General features: G+C 39.2%; 1 protein-coding gene and 1 long non-coding RNA gene across 10 annotated transcripts in view; one reads left to right on the forward strand and one right to left on the reverse strand.

The window, feature by feature from the left end:
- The window catches only part of ANKRD10 (ankyrin repeat domain 10), a 36,443-nt gene that overhangs the window by 1,722 nt on the left and 15,192 nt on the right, over positions 1 to 19,529 (reverse strand). For 2 of the 9 annotated variants that reach the window (XR_010150566.1, XR_010150568.1), the window contains exons 4-6: positions 13,906 to 13,999; positions 12,825 to 13,060; positions 3,441 to 3,536 (exon numbers count right to left, since the gene is read on the reverse strand). Coding sequence is in view for 4 of the 9 variants with exons in the window: in XM_016925540.3 (XP_016781029.1) it covers positions 3,296 to 3,536; positions 12,825 to 13,060 (477 nt within the window). In the remaining 5 variants the exon portion in view is untranslated. Of the gene's footprint in view, positions 1 to 2,853; positions 3,537 to 6,102; positions 6,256 to 12,492; positions 13,061 to 13,905; positions 14,000 to 19,529 lie in introns of those variants that run through there. The other 7 variants (XM_509739.6, XM_009427238.4, XR_010150567.1 and 4 more) reach the window with 6 other exon arrangements.
- LOC129136875 (uncharacterized) lies at positions 6,174 to 10,722 on the forward strand. The gene is made up of 2 exons (XR_008538909.2): positions 6,174 to 6,258; positions 7,507 to 10,722. It is a non-coding gene; the product is annotated as an uncharacterized LOC129136875 (long non-coding RNA).

Raw genomic sequence — 19,529 nt, forward strand, 5'->3', positions numbered from 1 at the left:
TGCATAAGTAGACTTACTATTAAAACGTTAACAGTAGTATCTGCCTGGTAAGATAGGAAAACCATATGTGTGTCAGTAGCATCAGGTCGCTCAACTGAAAAATGTAAGCTGACAAATACACTGCATGAAAAATACCAACACAGTCCTGAAAAGCCATCAATAAAGTGCTCTCATTTTAAGACTACTTTCGAGAGCGGTTTTAAAAAAATCGCCCCTGAAAAGGTCCATCAGAACTGAGTGTAAAGTGTTCTACAGAGGGTTCCAACAGAACACAAACTTCTCTAGTTCTCAAGCGAAAATGGAAAAAAAGGTAAATGAAATGAATTAAGGAAGCTCTTTGAACTATATATGACAGCATCACATAAGGTTTTTAAAAAATCTTCTCTCCTCATAAATCAGGTAGGGACTCTTGACCCTCTCCTAAGTCTCAAATCAGGGCTATTAAAAGGAACCACCGTTTTTATTTTTATTTTTTTCAGTAGCACAGAAATCTACGTAGTACTTCTGCCAAATGCCACATGACAGCACTGGCAGAATACAGAGAGACCGGCGACCACAGCAAGGAACTGTAACGGCCAACAGTCCTCAGGCATGCAGGCCTGGGCCAACAGCACAACGCAGAGTCGCTTCTTCTCAGTCCAGCAATTAAAATGACCATGGCAGCCAGGGTTTCATTAGGTTACTTTCAAAAACCACCTTTGCTGGAAAAAATGTTGGTAGTGTAATCTGCATATACAGACATCTATCAGGACGGAGACGTCTTATGGGATAAAATGTCCATCATGGAACATCTGGGTACACCAGGACAGGCAATGACAAGTTATTCTTCTGTATACTGGAACTTGAGAATCAGTAATATTCATGTTCACAGGAATTCACATAACAGTATAAGGGATGATCTAAAATTATCTCTAACTCGGTAATACTAGATTTTATCTCAATGTTCTTCACTACCAAAGCAAAGCATGTTATTCAATCTAGAAGAGCTCAGTTCTAATAACTTTTAGAATAAGGACGCAGCTTAAATACATCCGATTACCCTAACATGTCACACACCATGGGACTCTTCCCATAGAGGGCTTCCCCTCCATCTCACCTCCTGTAAACCTGACAGAGGCTTCTGATATGTCCTGCAAGTCTTCCTGCCAATAAAGGATCACGGCTTGTTCAGTGAACGGAAACATTATCTAAATATTCCATTAATCATCCTTTTTTTTTATATTTAAGCAACATAGTTTAATAATTGCTATAAATTCTTCATAGGACAATAGATTTTTTCCCCCAAAATTAAATGATAGCTTTTCTATTTGGCTAAAATCCTAGACTAGAAAACAAGTGTTTCAAGGACTAAATAGAAAATAAAAACTGAAATAAAACAAGTTATTCCCAGGGGAAATTCATATGAATTTTTTCAAAAACAAAGTATAAACAATGTTTTCCTAGGTGACAAAACTCAAATATGATGGCAACCTTGACAGTTGTTTATTGTGTGTATAGTTTTTACTAAGAGAATAAAGTAGGTAGAATTTTACTTCAGTGCCCAGTTAATCTGTTCAATTATTTAATCTCAAAATCAAGGCTGGTTGGTAAGCTCATGTTGTTACAGAGAATCTAATAAAACTAAGCATAACAACAGCGGGCACCTCAGACCTACTGAGGCAGAGCACGCACATCACGACCTCCAATGCTCTCCCTTCCTCTGCTCCCAGCTGCCAGCCAAGACCCGCACTTCCGTCTGCCCGGCCAGCCCTCGGATCCCACGAACATCCAAACACAATGCTGGGGATGAGGTTTCAGACAAGATCCTAATTCTCTTCCAGCCAACCCCACAGAGAAGATCAGGATTTAGAGGCAAGCGCCCTCCTATCCGAGCCCTTTCCAGGGGTGGGGACACTTGACCCTCCCGAGTCTCAAACTAGGGGCATTTAAAATGCAAAGACAGCTGTACACAGTTGTTCAAAAATGTAGAATTCTTGGAAATAATTTTGGCAGAACAAAAATTTGAAGTTACTTAAGTGTTTAAAGGAGAGCAGCCTGACTTTTGGTCTGATTCTCAAAGGACTGTGAAGGCAGCTCCCTCAAGCTTCCAGTGGACGTGGAGTGCCATGTCCCACAAGGAAAGCCTTGAGTAATCTCTAGTGATTTAACACATTGCCTACTCAGTCAGAGTGTCATAAATCAAATGACGGGAAACACAGGGTGTATGGACTCGACATCTGGTAGACGGGATGGGCTGGGTTTTTCAAAAGTATGTTCCAGCTTGGATAAAGTTTAACAAATAACTAATGTCTGAGGAATAAAAGGTGGCCACTTCTGCCTATTCAAAAGAAGGTAGCAAGGTCACTTTTAAAAAAAGCAGGATTTGAGTTTTGTTATGGATCTTTAGCTAAGGTCAAATAGCCCCTGACGACAGAAAACCTATTATTTTAAATATACTAACTGATCTGAATTTCTCTACTGGGAAGAAGGTGACCACAGCAATTCTGTAGCTTCCAGAAAGATGAACACATTTTCTTTTAAGTTTAGTGAATACAAATGATTTTTTTCATGTGGGTTTGGGAAACAATATACATACTTTTTTTTTCATCCCCAGTGAAGAATTTGCATAAAGACATAATAAACTTAAAAAAAATCTACTTCTAAATATTCATACATGTTAAGAGAATGGCTAAAAATGTTTTTGTAGTCACCTGAATAAAAAAGCAACAGCTAAATGGACAAATCATTTTAGATATTCTAAATGCTATAAGAACTGAGCTGCTTCTGCTTTTTAAAAATTGGAAAGAGGAATACTGTTTTAATATACTAAAAACATTAATGTATGAAATGTGTGTTGTGAAACACAGTGTTTACCATTTTAACAGACTCAGAATGAAGACCACAGAAACCAGAGCAACCAAGTCCTGGGTAAAAGATTCCATGCTGGAGTGACCGGGCTGAGTCAGAACCACATTTACTAGTTTCTCAGTGTTTACTGCTAGTCGTCCTCTTTGTGGTATATTGGTTTGAAAATATTAACTGTAGCATGTTCGGTATATTCACCCAAAGGCCATATGTCAGAAAATTAAAAATGCAAACCTCATTAAAAATAAGCAAGGCACATTAAGCAACAGCTTCAAATCAGAATAAAGATTGCACTTACATTTTTCATGTCCATAGAATATACCCAAAACACTTCTTGTATCTACAAACTTGCCCAAGATATGCAAATTATAGTATAACATTTTTAAAAAGACACTGGACAACAAAGTGCAAAACATCTGAGAAAAACTTATGTTAGAAATAATATGCATACTGATTCCTGCAACGACAGGGGGTCTGCATTGCTGACACAGTATATATTTCTATTTCTTTTGGTCCAACAGAACCACTCTCCTGCTGTTTGGTGTCTTCAACCATTGGATTGTTGTTGCAGCTAACAGGAAACTGTCCACTCCCACCTGTTACAACAGCAAACTCCCTATCAACGTGCATTTTGTCAGCATCGTCTTCTGTGTCGCCATTCGTGAGTGGCACGGCAGAATCCAAGCTTTGAGCTGCACAGAAAACAAAGACTATTTCAGATTCCTTTGTCTGTAACAAGATAAGTGTTCAGACACACAGTTTACATTATTTTGTGTGAGCACTGAACACTTTAAACAATCACATAAAAAAAATCGACAGGTCACTAATGAGCTTAGCACACAACTGAAAAACTTTTCCACAATCAAAAAAATTTCTTGACATGTGCAGATTTTAAGGTCATGGAATTTCAGATGCCTATTATAGATTTACTTGATGGCAAAAATTCTAATTTTCTGGACATTTAGAAGACATGAAGTGGTTATATAACCTGGAAACAATTCTAAACTCCATTTTCAAATTCAGCAGATTTTTTTTTAATACTAAGACAATTCTTAAATTTACATACAATTAAAACAATCCTGATTGAAAAAAAAATCCACTATTTCCATTACCAAAAAAATAATGTAAAGGCTAAGAGACTCAAGACTAGTCTGTCAGCACTGTCCCAGAGTGGCATTTGATCTGAGCACCAAAATACAGTAAAATAATTACACCAAAATACAGAAAGCGTTAGAAATGTGAAGCTAAAGCTACACGGGCACTTCACTTCCAAGATGACCATTCTCTGTACCGTGGAGATGCGAATGCCCCATGTCATACCCACGCTGCACAAGCACCTCCGCCTCCAAATCCTAGCAAGACTCACTTCTTACAACAAGCAGCTCCATGTGTCTGAACGGCTTCTCGTGTTTAAGAATGTTTTTACCAAAAAGGATTCTAACAAATCACTGTTACACCTTGCTTTATTCATTTACCATGGCAGAAATGTCCTATCAGTTAATTTCAAAACAATCTTTCCTCTGCCCTATGGCTGTATTACGATTCGCCTAACCAAATTCCCTGCAGCTGTCTGGGCTGCTTCCCTTTTCCTTCCTATCATGAATACCACAATTAACATACTCACAAATGCATTTTTGTGTGTATTTCTGGTTAACTCAGATACTTAGAATTATTTCTGGGCCAAAGAATATACACCACAAATAGCAACTTTCAGTGCTAAATACCTCTTTCATATAAACATTTAAAAATAGGGAGAATGGAACTTTGCAGCTTGAATTAGCTCTAGTTTTAGAGGCCCGCGAGTCATTTTTGATTATACTGTATATATGATATCTGGATTATTCTACAAAGATGCTAATGTACAGAATGAGAAACCCGATTTCTGAAATTAGTATGTGGGAGAGAAACAGAACAGTGTGATTTGTGTAGTTGGGGGGATGGGGGGTAGTCAGAAGTCTGATTAGGTAGGAGGCCAAAAGCATTCTTCAAATACAAGTGCTTTAAGACCAGAGGCATTCAATGGTGGATTTTAGTCTTATCCATTCAAAGCTTTAAAAAATCTTCCACGGGCCAGGCTCCACTTTCACTATGACTCAGGCATGCACTTTTAAGAGATCAGTGTGTAAGCAGGGCATCTTTTGAAAAAAAGAGAGAGAGAAAAAAAGGGCTGGGCATGGTGGCTCATGCCTGTAATCCCAGCACTTTGGGAGGCCGAGGCGGGTGGATCACAAGGTCAAGAGATCGAGACCGTCCTGGCCAACATGCTGAATAAATACTACTAAAAATACAAACATTAGCCAGGCGTGGTGGCGAGTGCCTGTAGTCCCAGCTACTGGGGAGGCTGAGGCAGGAGAATCACTAGAACCCAGGAGGCGGAGGTTGCATTGAACAGAGATTGCGCCACTGCACTCCAGCCTGGTGACAGAGCGAGACTCCATCTAAAAAAAAAGAAAAAGAAAGAAAGAAAAAGAAAAAAGAATGGGAGGGGGGGTGGTGGAAGAGCAGATCCCCCAAGTGTGCCAAAGTCGTCTCAACCTCCAGGAGCCTTCATGGCACGCAGACACAGAGAACCTGCAGCCAAGAGCACGTCAGCGTTTGCTCCTCCCACAGGCTGCAATCCTGCAAAGCCAGCCACCAACACGGTTTGTACAAAAGAGTGGACTTTGATGGGAATACAATGCAGACAGCTTAAAATACCTACACACTCAATTGGCGTTCAGATGCCAATGTTCCCCGGATAAAGTGGCAACTAGGGGTTACCTGCAATTTCACACCTCTGAAAAGCAGGTTAGAAAACCGCAACAGAGAAGAGCTTCACGAAAGCTGGGGTGTTTGTCTTCTCCTTCACTAGGCCCAGTACCTAGAATAGTACTCACATCAGCAGATGAAGCCCACCCACTAGCCAGGAGAAACAAAAACACAAGGTAAACAAAAACAAATGATCAGTAGCTGGCATAGCCTGTAATACAACCTGAGGAATCACAACCATCCAGGCAGGCCTGGCCATGCGAGGTGCAGGGCATGCACCCTGAAGGCAGAGGTGCCACTAGGGGGCCGGAAGAGCCGTGTTAAGGGCAGCCCAGGGAAGAGGCAGCGGGAAACACACTAGTCTCCCAGCAACAATTAATCCTGTAACTATAAGGCTCACAGTGACCAGGGACCTCTCAGAAACTGCTCCATTGAGTAGATGCATCTTTTGTTAATGCAGATGGTTTCTCTAATAAAGCAGGATAAGAATGAAAGGCTTCCATATTTTACCAATCAAGATTCTATTGTGGGAATCATTCCAACAGAACCTTAGAATTTCATTCCATCTCCATAGATACGGCCTCTCTATACGGTGTAGTTCCCACAACCAGCTGTCACAGAGCCTTGGATAATGCTGTTTCACGAGTGCCGCCTTCTTCATTCCTAGTAGGTATACATAAGTTCTTAATTAGCTGGTAGAGATATTAAGCCTGCAATTATTTCTCTTTTAATTATGTTGTAAGCCATGAAACTAAAACTGGCCTCTCAAAATTTTAAGAACATTGGATTTGGACCTGTAAGACCCTACCACCTGTGGCATTTTCTCCTACAGCTGTTGCCATTGCTGAAGGAATCATTTAATTACACCTTGCATTTGAGAAGGGTGGCCTGTACAGACATTTCAGAAAAACATGTCTTCCAAGGTCACCAGTTTACTCAGTTTGGGAAAGGAAGCACTATCCTTTCCTATCTTCCTATTGACTCTTAAAGTTACACAATGATTGAATGCTTCTGAAAATGTTAGTATGACCACTTTTTTCAAAGGGTCTTCACCTGCTGACTGTAAAAGCAGGTGTGTCAGGTGTCTGTTGGGAAGACAGGCTTCTAGTACACCTGAGACACAACGTTCAGGATGGAAACCTATCTAGGACTAGCTCAAAACCTCCAGCCTCCCTGCTCAGAGATACAGCCACACCCAGGTGTGGTCACTGCCTGCCCTCCTAAGTGAGAACTAGAGCCAGTAGAGCACGCCTCTGGCTGAGAAACCCACATTCCTGACTCTGGGGGACACGTAGAGATGCTCCACTTGGGGCTGATGCCCAGGGCAACTAAACGGTCTGCATTTGTATTTTCATCTGAAATTTGGGGGTTGCACAAAACCCCTAAAGCCAGTTCCCAGTAACTCTGTAACTATATGAGCTATTCAGGATCAAGCAGCTTGAAACCATGAAAAAAGTCTTAGTTTCAAGTCCGGGAAGGTCTGCTGCATTACAGAAGTAATGCAATTGGACACCAAGGTCGTGCCACTACAGAGGCTTATGGGAGTGCTGACCAGGTGGAGTGAAGACACTCCAGTGCACCACTCATACTGACACACAGGAAAACAGGACTGTAATTGCCAGGCATGCCTGCAGATACATGTAAGGCTTAGGAAAAATGCCTGATCACAACTTTAATCTTTACATAAAAAACCAAAAAGCACTCTATAAACAGTCATACTTTGGGATATAAAGTGCTCCAATCAGCCAGCAGGACATTACTCCCAAGACCCAAGCCATACTGGTTATATTCCCCAAGACTAAATCAGGAGACATTTTACAAGTCAGAAACTGCCAAGTAGTTTCACCCAATGAACTTAGGTGAAGCTTGAGATCCTGACCTAGATTAGTAATCTACCTTTTACTGTGCCTCTAGGTGCTGTGTGGAAGGGTCCCAGGTGTTGACCCATAACCCCTGAGAGGTGGCCAAATGGCCCAGGACCCCTCCCGCCTGTGGCCTTTCCACTGAACTGAGTGCATCCTGCTGCTGCTTCCACTGGGGAAGCCTCAATGTCCTCTCATTAAGGCAGCAAGGAAAGACACTCTGCCTTCCTGGTTTCCCACCAGCCATTACCTGGAACTATTCTTTGTTCTGCTGTAGAGCACATTTTACTCAACTTTTTAAGGTCCTGTTAAAACCAAATTGTTTTTCTATTACGAGGTGACCTTTCGCGGGACCCGCCAGGGCCCAGATTCCAGCAGTGCAGAGGGTTGGGATGACTCCAGGCAGCAGGAAGCAGCAGCGACAAAGGACAGAGAAGGGCACTGAGTGATCTGGAAAGACCGGGGGGGACTGGGGGTTTGGCTCAAATAATACAAAAGCGGCTTGTGATCAAGTGTGCCAGTCTTGGTTTTGCTTCCCACTGGAGTGTCCACAACTGTGCTGAGGACAACTCAGGCCCATGAGGTTTGCTCAAATGGAGACTTTTAACAGTGGAAAACGCAGACACTGTCTGGACTGGAAGTGTAATTCAGACTGTATTTCAAGACGTCACATCTTCAGGGATCAAGAAAAAACAATCACTCCTTATTTGAACACAATTAGGTAGGTGTGTTCTATCATCCTGGCCACATTTTTATAAACAAATATACTGCAAATCTGAAAACAGTAAGGACGTCAGGAGTTAAAGTGCTATAATATGTAACTAAACTAGAAGGAACTAAATTACAAATTTACTCCTGGGAGGCATTTTATTTCCTCTCAAGTTTCAAGCAATAAACATCTATCATTTAACAAACCAGCTGGTCATATCTGCCCTCCTTTACCAAGTCTTTAACCCTGCTCGACATGAACAGCTAAGGACAAAAGGCAGAGATCCTTTATCCGGGTTAAATCCACTCTGGGAAAGTGTTAAAACTTTCCACCAGTAATTCTACCTTTAAATCATCATGTTGTAGATAGTTTTTTCTGTAAGGTGTTTTTATATTCAATACCTTCACAGTATGAATGAGATTCTAAGATCAGTAATATGCCTATGTGATTAAAACCGAGCTGTGAAGTCAGTTTGACGCTTGAGATCTGCTGTCACCACAGCCTACTTCTGGGGCAAATGTCCCAATTGTGAAATTGAAGTTATTGGGTCAGTTTTTAAACTCACTGTGTTCCCCTGCTTCTTCCCCACGACTCGAGCTCCATCCAAAACAATTATCAATCAGCAAAATCAAGTTTTCACTCATGGAAGGCACTGGCATTCTTTTCTAACCAAGATCATTGAAAAACTTGACCACAGTTTCCAAGGAGTACATATAAAAATAATTGTATTGGGTTATTCCTGAAGATTAACCAAGAACGCTAGCAAACCTCAACTGAGTTTTATACAGTGGTGCAGCTGGAGTCCTGAAGCCCATGCATCATACCATCAGAGCAAATGATTGATAAAAACAACAAAAAAAAATTTAAAGACTGATACTTCCTTGCACCATCTAAAATGAACAAAATCCCACACTGAGGAAAGTATTATCCCAAGATACTTTCCATCAAAACAGACTGCTTAAGTAACTGTGGATTTTATTTCACCCTCCAGAGTTCATGTCCACACCTATTATGTCTTATGTTCTGACTAAACTGCATTTGATACAGATGCAAATAATTTTATGAAAGTATGACTTCTTGTAGCATAACTTCCTTCCAAGACAGTTAATATTCAAGCAATACAAAAGGCCAAGTCTTTCTTCTTCACTTAAGATCTTTTACATCAACAGCTTCCAAAAGAAAATTCCTCCAATTTAAAATACTTGAAAGTAGTTTACTAAAAGCAGACACTACTTTTTGTGGGGAAGAATGGTTAACATTCAGACTCAGGATTCCAAAGTGTTTTGGCTTTTTCTTTTTCTTTTTTAAAGGGTGAATTTTACAGGGATCTCCTTAAGAGGTGACTTAGCCAGAAAACTTTCTGGAAGTAATTACTTTTGTAAATATAAATTCCACACTAAAAGCATCAATATTTGTAACTCTTAAAATTCTAGGAAAACAGAACGCACTAAGTTTTATTGGTAAGATACAAGTTATGCAGCCAAGATATTATCCCTGGCACCTGTAACTTTTTTTGTTTTTAAAGCCAAACAAAAAACCCAGCTTAAACTCTTCTAAATATTTTTATATGTGAAGTTACTCAAAGTATTTTATATACATGTGTTAAATGAGGAAAAAAGAATTTATCATTTCTTGTACTCTGGCATGAGAACCAAAAACCTAATAAAATAATTCAGATTAAGCAAAACTTAAAACACACATTTAAACAAAATCAAAACAAGATGCCAGAAATTACAACGAAAACTAAAGCAACATATCTTTAATTCAAAACTAAAAAACTGGTCAGTTAATATGGAAATAATTATATATCTATTGAAACCAAGAACAATTTCATGTAGAACATTCAGGTAATTGGCAGAAAAAAAAATCCTGTTTTAATGACCAAGAATGACTCCCAATACCCGACATCATCACTTTCAGTATGTAATGGTAAAAGGGGGGCAAAAAAAATCACCTTTTCCCACAGGGAAGAGAGTGGTGGGAGTGTAGGTGAGCTAAAGATGCCCATCTATGCTCACACAGACACAAAAAAAATAAACACACTCTTGTGACGAGTGTGGCAAATCTAAGGACTGTCAACTACATAAAAGACAGAACCATCAGAAGTTCCAGGAAATTAGTAAAGTCATGGTCAGTATACAAATTAGGAAAACCAGGGATGAGCAGCTTTGAAGTAATGTGCATCTTGGCTGAAATATTTCAACTGTGATAATCACAGAAACATCAGTCATGTACTGTGTACCTGCAACAGTGGCTCAACCTGTTAGGTCTACGTATTACCTGCAACACTTAAGCAGAAGTGCCGGCTCCAACCATATTTTTGTCTAAATTAGCACCCTCGGGCTTGGGACCAGGAATGTATAGTTTGGGAAGGCTGCATGGTGAGTTTAATATGTGCAAAATGTGAACTTCTAATCACTGGTCAACCAAAACAAATCCTCCTTCTAAAGGAAGAAAATAAAACCCCCGAAAGTCAGCAGGACTCTTTAAACCAAATTTATGTAGTTAACGAGGATTAGGAAACAAGGAATCCTCAGAAATGCTTTTCAGGGTAATTAAGTAATGTGGTATTGGCCAATTCAACTGACCTTAGAAACTCTGAGACTAGTTTTACGAACTCTTCTAGGTGCATTTTGAGTCCAATTAGCATGTTAAGTGATCTCTTTTTAAAAATACTAAACAGAATTTAAGATTTATCAGCAGTAAGAGAAAATGAAGCATAGATCATTTTTCAAGGACATTTAGACTATACAGTGACATATAGGGACAGACATGTACAATTCGTGCATGAGGGCATGAAGCCACTCTACAATACTAACCAGGCTTTAATTAAAGGAAATGACAAAGGATTTTTTAAAAAAGTGGATGCTCTTAAAAAGGCGTTGAAACTACATTAGAAAAAATATATTAAAACATGGTACAAATAAATGACAATGCTGAATACATCACCATTAAAAAAGACCATTTTGAATTTTATACAGATCTTCATGTCATGCTTATGATTTTAGCATCTTTCCAGAAATGCTTAACTCATAAAAATCTTGAATTTGATAAAACTGTTAAGTTCATACATTACTATAAAAAGTCTTATCACAGGAATTTTTATGGTGACAAGATATAAACAGTTGTGAAGTACATAATACTGACATTTTATCAACTTTATAGGGAAAAAATGTTTCACTTGGACACACTCATTAAATAAGGTAGAAAAGATGATGTTGGTTCATGAAATTTAAAGTTAACCAAAATCTCTAGATTTTTAAGTGATTAACTGATAGTCACTCAGTTTTCCTTATGCTATAACTTGCACGGTTTTTTTTTTTTTTTAAACTAACAGGCAAAACTTTGTGCTTATACTCAGCAAATCTGAGCTCATAATCTGCTTCATTACTTTACACTCCCACCTCTCCCCCTAAGTTCACTAAATATGCCTGCCAAGCTATCACATTTACCTTCTTATTAAGACTTTTTTTTTTTTTTTTTTAATAGAGACAAGGTCTCACTATGTTGCCCAGGTTGGTCTCGAACTCCTGAGCTCAAGTAATCCTCCTGCCTCAGCCTCCCAAAGTGCTGGGATTACAGGTATGAGCCATGACAACTGGCCTAAGACATCTTATATATAGATATAGATGATTTTCCTATAGGAAAGGGAGATGTTTTCAACTTCAAGAGTGATTGGCTGACTCTGCTTATTTGCAAACTCAAACCTACCTTAAAAAAAAAAACAAAAAACAAAAAACAAAAAACCCAAAAAACCGGCTAGGCACAGTGGCTCATGCCTGTAATCCCAGCACTTTGGGAGGCCGAGGCAGGTGGCTTACTGGAGGCCAGGAGTTCAAGACCAGCCTGGCCAACATGGTGAAGCCCCTTCTCTACTAAAAATACAAATTAGCCCAGTGTGATAGCATGCACCTGTAATCCCAGCTACTTGGGAGGCTGAGACAGGAGAATTGCTTTAACTTGGGAGCCGGAGGTGGCAGTGAGCCGAGATCACAGCATTGCGCTCCAGCCTGGGTGACAGAGCAAAAAAAAAAAAAAAAAAAAAAAAAAAAAAAAAAAAAAAAAAAAAGGGTGGGAGAATACTTACAACGAAAATAACTTACCTTAGGGACTTAAATCCTCAAGATCACATTATACACCAGATCTTGCTGTGATAAGTCAACACACATGTGAGGTACAGAGACCGCTGAGGTCAAATCATAGTACAGAAATAGTACAGAAAACATTCACCTTCCCGAATGTGAAAATGTTTTACTGCCAGACCATCAGCAATTTTTATAAGCCCAGGAACATTTACAAGAAGCAAATTAAAAAAAAAAAAAATTCAGGCACAGTGGCAGATTTTCTTTAATAGACATATTTCAAACAGATACAACAAATTAAAAAATCTAATTCACGGGAGGTAAACATGGGTGCTCAAAAAGTTCCACATAGACATTTACACTTGGGCCATCAGTATTTCCCTCACATTCCCTTTTGTTAAGTGTCCCATCTTCGCAGTGGCAGTACAGGAGAAATCTCCACCGTCACCGCACAATCCACCAGGCGCATTACCACCTGAAGTGAAGGTCTCATCTCGAAGGTGCGCTCAGGCATAAAAAGAAAACATATTACAGAAAGGAAAAATAAGTGTGCTCTTCCCACCCGCAAAGCGGTCTCACCTTCAGTTCTAGCTTTCTTTACTCCAAAGGCTTCTGAGTCTTCCAAGCATCTCTTTCGATTTGTTCCCACACTAATATGATTAGGAAATACATTCTGATGACCCCCATTTAAGATGCCATTGTTATAGAAATGGTTCAGATGACAATTCTGGAGGTTCAAGAGAAACTGGGCACACTCTTGGAAACCCTGGGTTTGTGCAATGTCTGCTGCTGTCAGGCCACTGGCATTTCTCAGGCTGTACAACACAAAAACACTGAATTACACCCCATCCGCGTGCTAACCTGGTCTCTGCTCCTGCTGAACTGACTAGCTATCTGAAGGTGGTATGAAAGAGTAAACAAATTCATAGCAAATCTTCATTAAAGAAGTAGTTAATCAATCTAGCTCTGTAACTAACTTCTCTTATATACATTTGATTTCTAAGCAAGATTTGGGAGATAAACTAAATATGCTAAACTTCTAAAAAAGGCATCTTCCTATTTAACTTCTCAAAATCATGTTTTATGTTAGTCTGAAGAATCTAAATTTATGCTAACTTCAGACTTGAAACTGAATTCTATATTATATGCACTTAATTTTAATACCCATTCCTTTAGCGTGAATAAAATCATAACAAACAACATGTACTGAGATTGTCCATGGCATTCATAACTGTCTTCCTAAAAACAAAGCAATGGCTCACCAACGAGCCAGCCTTCATGCTTACATGTGACACTGTAAGTGGAAGTTTAGAAGGATGTCCTGACATTAAAAAGTAGCCTATCATCAGATTCCAGAGCTGAACAGCTGTGTTTTTCTGTCAGATTTTGATTGTTTTGGCCTTGCTTGGAAAAACCTGCAGGAGTATTGTATTTTTGGCATTGTAGAGCATTTGAGTAGTTGGTTCCTTTAAAAAGGCTTTGAATACTGTCCTAAAAACTCATCCCTACCACTCACAAGAACCAAAGTTTTACCTGGCTAATAGTACTAAAAAGGAAAGGTCTGAGACCTCTACAGTAGCTAAAACTCAGATTCAAGTAGGAAGTGATGGCAGAGTAAGTGAAAGAGCTGAATAAAATAGAGTAAGTTGAACTTGTAAACCTTTAGACACTGAATTAAAACTGAGGGATCAAAAGTAACTCCATGTTGAAGTTCCCCTGGAAGACAAGAATGTACACTGCTCTGTGAAATAAACCTGTAAAAAAGCAGACATCCTGTTAGCTGCAGGTTGATAAACAAACGGGAGAAGTACTTAACAGCAAAGACAGCTTCCATACCTGTTCAGCAAGCTACACTACATCCACAGCAAAAGCATGATGAAATAAAGGCCTTGTGCTGTGTCACTCAACCAACCAATCCAGAACCCTGATGCCTTTCTTGGGGTTACTGTTAATGCAAAAAAAAAAAAAAACAAAAACAAAAAAAACCCAAAAAACAAAAAAAAACCCCCCGCATTTGAGAGTGAAAACTACAGAATTAGGGACAAATAATATTTTCTTATTTATAAGGACTAACAATAGCCTTGTATTCGTTATTTCCAGACATCATAAAGCTCTGACCTCAGAAATGAAAAGTGTGCACGGACACTCGCTAAACGTGTCTCTACTTTTTAAAGCATAAGATAAATGTATTATACCTTTTGAAAAAAGACCCAAATCCTATTTGATCAGATATAAAAGAGAATTGAGAATCTCCGAAACCAACAAAATTAAAAATATAAGGCAGCTATGTGCAGGACTATTACAGACTAAAGTCGCTATTTTTATTAGCCAATAAGACTGCATGGCTATGAATGGCCATGAGTATTTTCTAGTATTGCATAATATTTTTATTTTGATATATGAATTAAATGAAAAGGAAGCACCAAAGTTTGGGCAGATTGTATTACATTAATTATACTTTGTACAAAATCAGATCACCTTGTTATTGAAATAGAAAATATACTAATATTATGTGACAGCTTCATCATATAGCTGGACTTTTTTTAAATGGTATATTTCACTTTCAAAAGATATCAGAAGTGCAGATGACCTGGGAGGGTCTATTCTGTCAAGAATGTGAACAGAAAAATAAGTTGCCACATGAAAATTCAAAAACTCTTCAAGGAGAACATAAGTTTACAAACTGATTATTTCTATAGATAAGCACAGACTTGCTCTCCAAAATCAAGAAACAGAGAAATGAGAAGCTACCGCTTAGTATTAGGACAAATAAAAATATGAAATAAAGCCCACAGTAAAGATTACTCTTTAGTGGACCACAGAATAAAAAAGAGCAAACAGATTTTTGAAATGGCACTTAGAATCATAAATACCATGCTGGGCACGGTGGCTCACGCCTGTAATCCCAGCACTTTGGGAGGCCAAAGCAGGTGGATCACCTGAGGTCAGGAGCTTTGAGACCAGCTTGGCTTACATGGTGAAACCCTGTATCTACTAAAAATACAAAAAATTAGCTGAGTGTGGTGGTGGCACATGCCTATAGTCCCTGCTACTTGGGAGGCTGAGGCAGGAGAATCGCTTGAACCTGGGAGGCAGAGGCTGCAGTGAGCCGAGATCACACCACTGCACTCCAGCCTGGGCAACAGAGCAAGATTCTCTCTCTAAATAAATAAATAAATACCAATTCGCTGAGGGAAGTTTAGATGCTCAAAGGGCATGCCAACATTCTGAAATTGTTAAAAGAACATCCAAAGCACATTCGATTCCTTTATTCCTTATTCAGAAGCTGAAGACTACACTGAATTTGGGTTAGAACAGCAAGTTTACTGATCTTCCAAAGAAATATAACCTTATAGAAAAATAATCAACAAAATAGTGCCAACATATGGAGATTCCTGGAGACTGTGAAGTTTCAGAGTGTCAGCCTACACATAGGTAGCACTGGTAAGCTCTCCCACTTCACTTTTTCCCCTGCCAAAAGTAGTTAAATATGTGCTTGTCCTCTACTTAGACCAACCAAATTTCCATGTGGTCTTAGGTATTATCTCAAAACTTACTTTACTAAAAGAGCTCAAAAGACGGATTCTGGCCCAATCATGCTACGTACTCGTACGTAAGGACCAAGGAAGCAAGAACAATCACAGGTCAAACAACTTCTAGCATCTCACATAATTTTGGGGCACTAGAAGGTAGACATGATGGGGAGGTGAAAAAGTTCTAGAAATTGTATTGGACAGGTATCGGAATCTAGGACACATGGTAACTGGAGGAATTACTTAGAGGAGACTGTAATTTTGCTCTACATTTAAGTGGCACTATCTATGCAGCATTATCGGAAACAGAAATATCCAGCACCCTTTCTCTGCTTCTAGTGAGGTACAAGAACATTTCAACTCTATCATTTTCCTTGTTACCAAGGGCTGAATGTATACAACATACAGTTTAACTTGTTAGCATTTATATTCTACTCAGAGGAAATCTGTTGGTACCGGACTCAGGAACACAACACAAAATGACACCACCATCTCTTGTCCCTGAAAGTCCTCATTCTCATTTCCTCTCCTTACCTGCATTCATCATCTCTACTATCCCTGCTCACATTAAAAATCTTGCAAGTGGTCACTCAACTGTGTAGTGCACATTATAGAAATTGGCCTGAAATGATCATTAAGGATCATCTAATCCAGAAGGCACTTTTCTAAAAAGGACTATGTAGTAATTATTTTAGACTTTGGAGACCATACATTCTCAGTCCTAACTACTCAATTCTTTTGTTGTAGGCAGAAAGCAGCCTCAAGGCAATTGAGCATGGCTCTCATAAAGCTTTATTTATGAACACTGAAACTGAAATTTCATCTAATTTTATGTATTAGAAAATATTATTCTATTGATTTTTGCTCAACTATTAAAAAATGTAGAAACCATTCTTGGGCCATAGGTCATACAAAAAAAGGCAGCAGGCCAGAACTGCTGAATAACATTTAACCAAATAGATGATACTGTAAATGTTCCTCTATCCTTTATTATGGGGTACATTGTAAACTCCAATACAATGTATAGGGATAAAAAAAAAACCAGCATAATTGCATATGCATCACCTCAAACACTTTCCATTTGTACTGAATGAGCCATACAAAAAAAATAAAAAGTTACTGTTAAGTAGTCACCCTACAGCTTGCAAGGTAACACTAGAATTTATCTTTCCATCTAGTAACCACTGTTTTTTAAAGAGACAGAGTATCTCCCTGTTGCCCCAGCTGGAGTGCAGAGGCACAATCATAGTTCACCACACCCTGGAACTCCTGGGCTAAGGGATCCTCCTTAGCCTCAGCCTCCCAAGTAGCAGGTATACAGGCATGTGCTACCAGGCCTGGCTACTTTTTTTTTTTTTTTAATTTTGAGAGATGTTGCTCAGGCTGGTCTCAAACTCCAGGCCTCAAGCGATCCTCCCACCTCAGACTCCTAAAGCACCGAGATTAGAGGCATGAGCCACTCTCTACTTCTATGAGATCTTTTTTACCTTCCACATAAGTACAGTACATGGAGTATTTATCTTTCTGTGCCTGGCTTACTTAACATAATGTCTTCTAAGATGATACATGTTGCTGAGAATTACAGAATTTTGTTTTTTTTAATGGCCAAATAGTATTCCACAGGGTATATATACCACATTTTATCTGTTCATTTGCTGACAGACACAGGTTGATTCCAATCTTGGGTACTGTGAATAGTGCTGGAATGAGCATGGCAGGTGCAGATGTCTCCATATATGGATTTTCTTTTGGATATATACCCAGTAGTGGGACTGCTGAATCATATGGTAGTTCTATTTTTAGTTTGTTCAGGAACCTCCATACTCTTCTCCATAATGGTTGTACAAGTCTACATTCCCACTAACAGTGTTTGAACGTTCCTTTGCCTCTGCATTCTCATCAGCATTTGTTACTGTCTTTTGGTAACTGTCATTCTAACGGGGGTAAGACAGTCTCTCATTGTGGTTTTGATTCTCTTTAGGACGAATATTTCTCCTCATTCCTCTATTCTTAATAATGGATTTTCTGAAAAACATCTATTAATTTTATGCACTATTCAATTCAAACAACTTTTTAAAAGTTGCCAAATCTGTCACAAAATATTAAACAACAAGAAAAATATCTAAAGGTAAACTTGAGAGGGGTGTAAAACAAAAGACCCTGAGAGAGCACTTAGCTGTAAAACAATCATTCCTATTCCTAAATTGAGTGTTTTTGGTTACATGTTCTAAGTGCCTTACAATAAACCACGCAATGTGCTTTATCTGGACAAAAGGAGCCCTAACTTCAAAGTTTGAGTTCCTCAAACTTTTTTAATAGTTAAATTTCAAGTACGTTAGACTGAAAATAATTTGGGTTTCCAAGTCAAAGATTAGAACAAATAATCATTAAAGATCATAAAAGAAGTTCAGGTCTTTAAATTCTATTTTCATTTGTTAACCAATATTTCAATTTTCATGTTTTAATTGCTAAAATTCAGTAGGAGTTGAGCACGTAAATGAAACACTTGATTTACAGGTTCTGTTTCCATCCGCACTCAACTCTAGTACTTACAGTACTTTGTTCTGTCATAGTACTTTTAAAATACTCCATCCTTTACCCTTCAATCCACAGGTTTTTTTGTCTGTCTGTTTTAAACAGGGTCTCACTCCCATCACCCAGGCTGGAGTGCAGTGGTGCAATCACAGCTCACTGTAGCCTCGTCTACCTCCTGGGCTCAGGTGCTCCTCCCACTTCAGCCTCCTGAGTAGCTGGGACCACAGGTACACAACACCATACCCAACTAGTTTTTCTTTTTTTTTTTTTGAGACGGAGTTTCACTCTTGTTGCCTAGGCTGGAGTGCAATGGCGTGATCTCGGCTCACCGCAACCTCTGCCTCCCAGGTTCAAGAGATTCTCCTGCCTCAGCCTCCCGAGTAGCTGGGATTACAAGCGCCCACCACCACACCCAGCTAATTTTTTGTATTTTTAGTAGAGACGGGGTTTCACCATGTTGGCCAGGCTGGTCTTGAACTCCTGACCTCAGGTGACCCACCCACCTCAGCCTCCCAAAGTGCTGGGATTACAGGCGAGAGCCACTGCGTCCAGCCATTTTTTCTGTATTTTTTATAGAGACCGGATTTCACTCCACAGGTATTGACTTAGTGTATTACATGACCATAGGCACTAACTGCTGGCCACTCCTGTCAACCTCAAGTGAGGTATCAGTAGTAAAGTTCATCCGGACTGTGTTTACACACTATTCCAAAGGGAAAATTCAAGTATCCAGAAGAGTTTAAAGAGTCTCAACAACTATTTTGAATGCAAACTGGTAGTAATGAAGGTGTACACATTATTTTCAGATGAAATCTTCAAAACAGACGCACTTTTGAACTTAGCATCCCCAGTTTGATGCACCTGGATACATGGGCTGTGCCTGACCTAAAACATGTGTCTGTTCGTTTCTGAAAATAGGACTGTGTCGTTCTACAGCTATAGCCTACCTCCTTGGTCCTCTCCTACATCCATTTGAAAAATCTTTGAAAATGGGAAGAGATTTTTAAAACTCAGACAACGGTCAACTTGAGATTCAAACTGGTTCTAGTTTGAAGTTCTAAAATTAACTTTCTTTAAAAGAAACTCAGCATGATCAGATTTTTAGGCTAGCAAGCTAAATGTGCTGCAATGTACTGTGGAAACTATGATGACTGTGCTTTTATCTATAAATTCAATCTCCTGTAACATTCACCAAGACTACGAAAAGCAATCACTG

The sequence above is a fragment of the Pan troglodytes genome, chromosome 14, assembly GCF_028858775.2.
Source record: "Pan troglodytes isolate AG18354 chromosome 14, NHGRI_mPanTro3-v2.0_pri, whole genome shotgun sequence".
NCBI lineage: Eukaryota > Metazoa > Chordata > Mammalia > Primates > Hominidae > Pan > Pan troglodytes.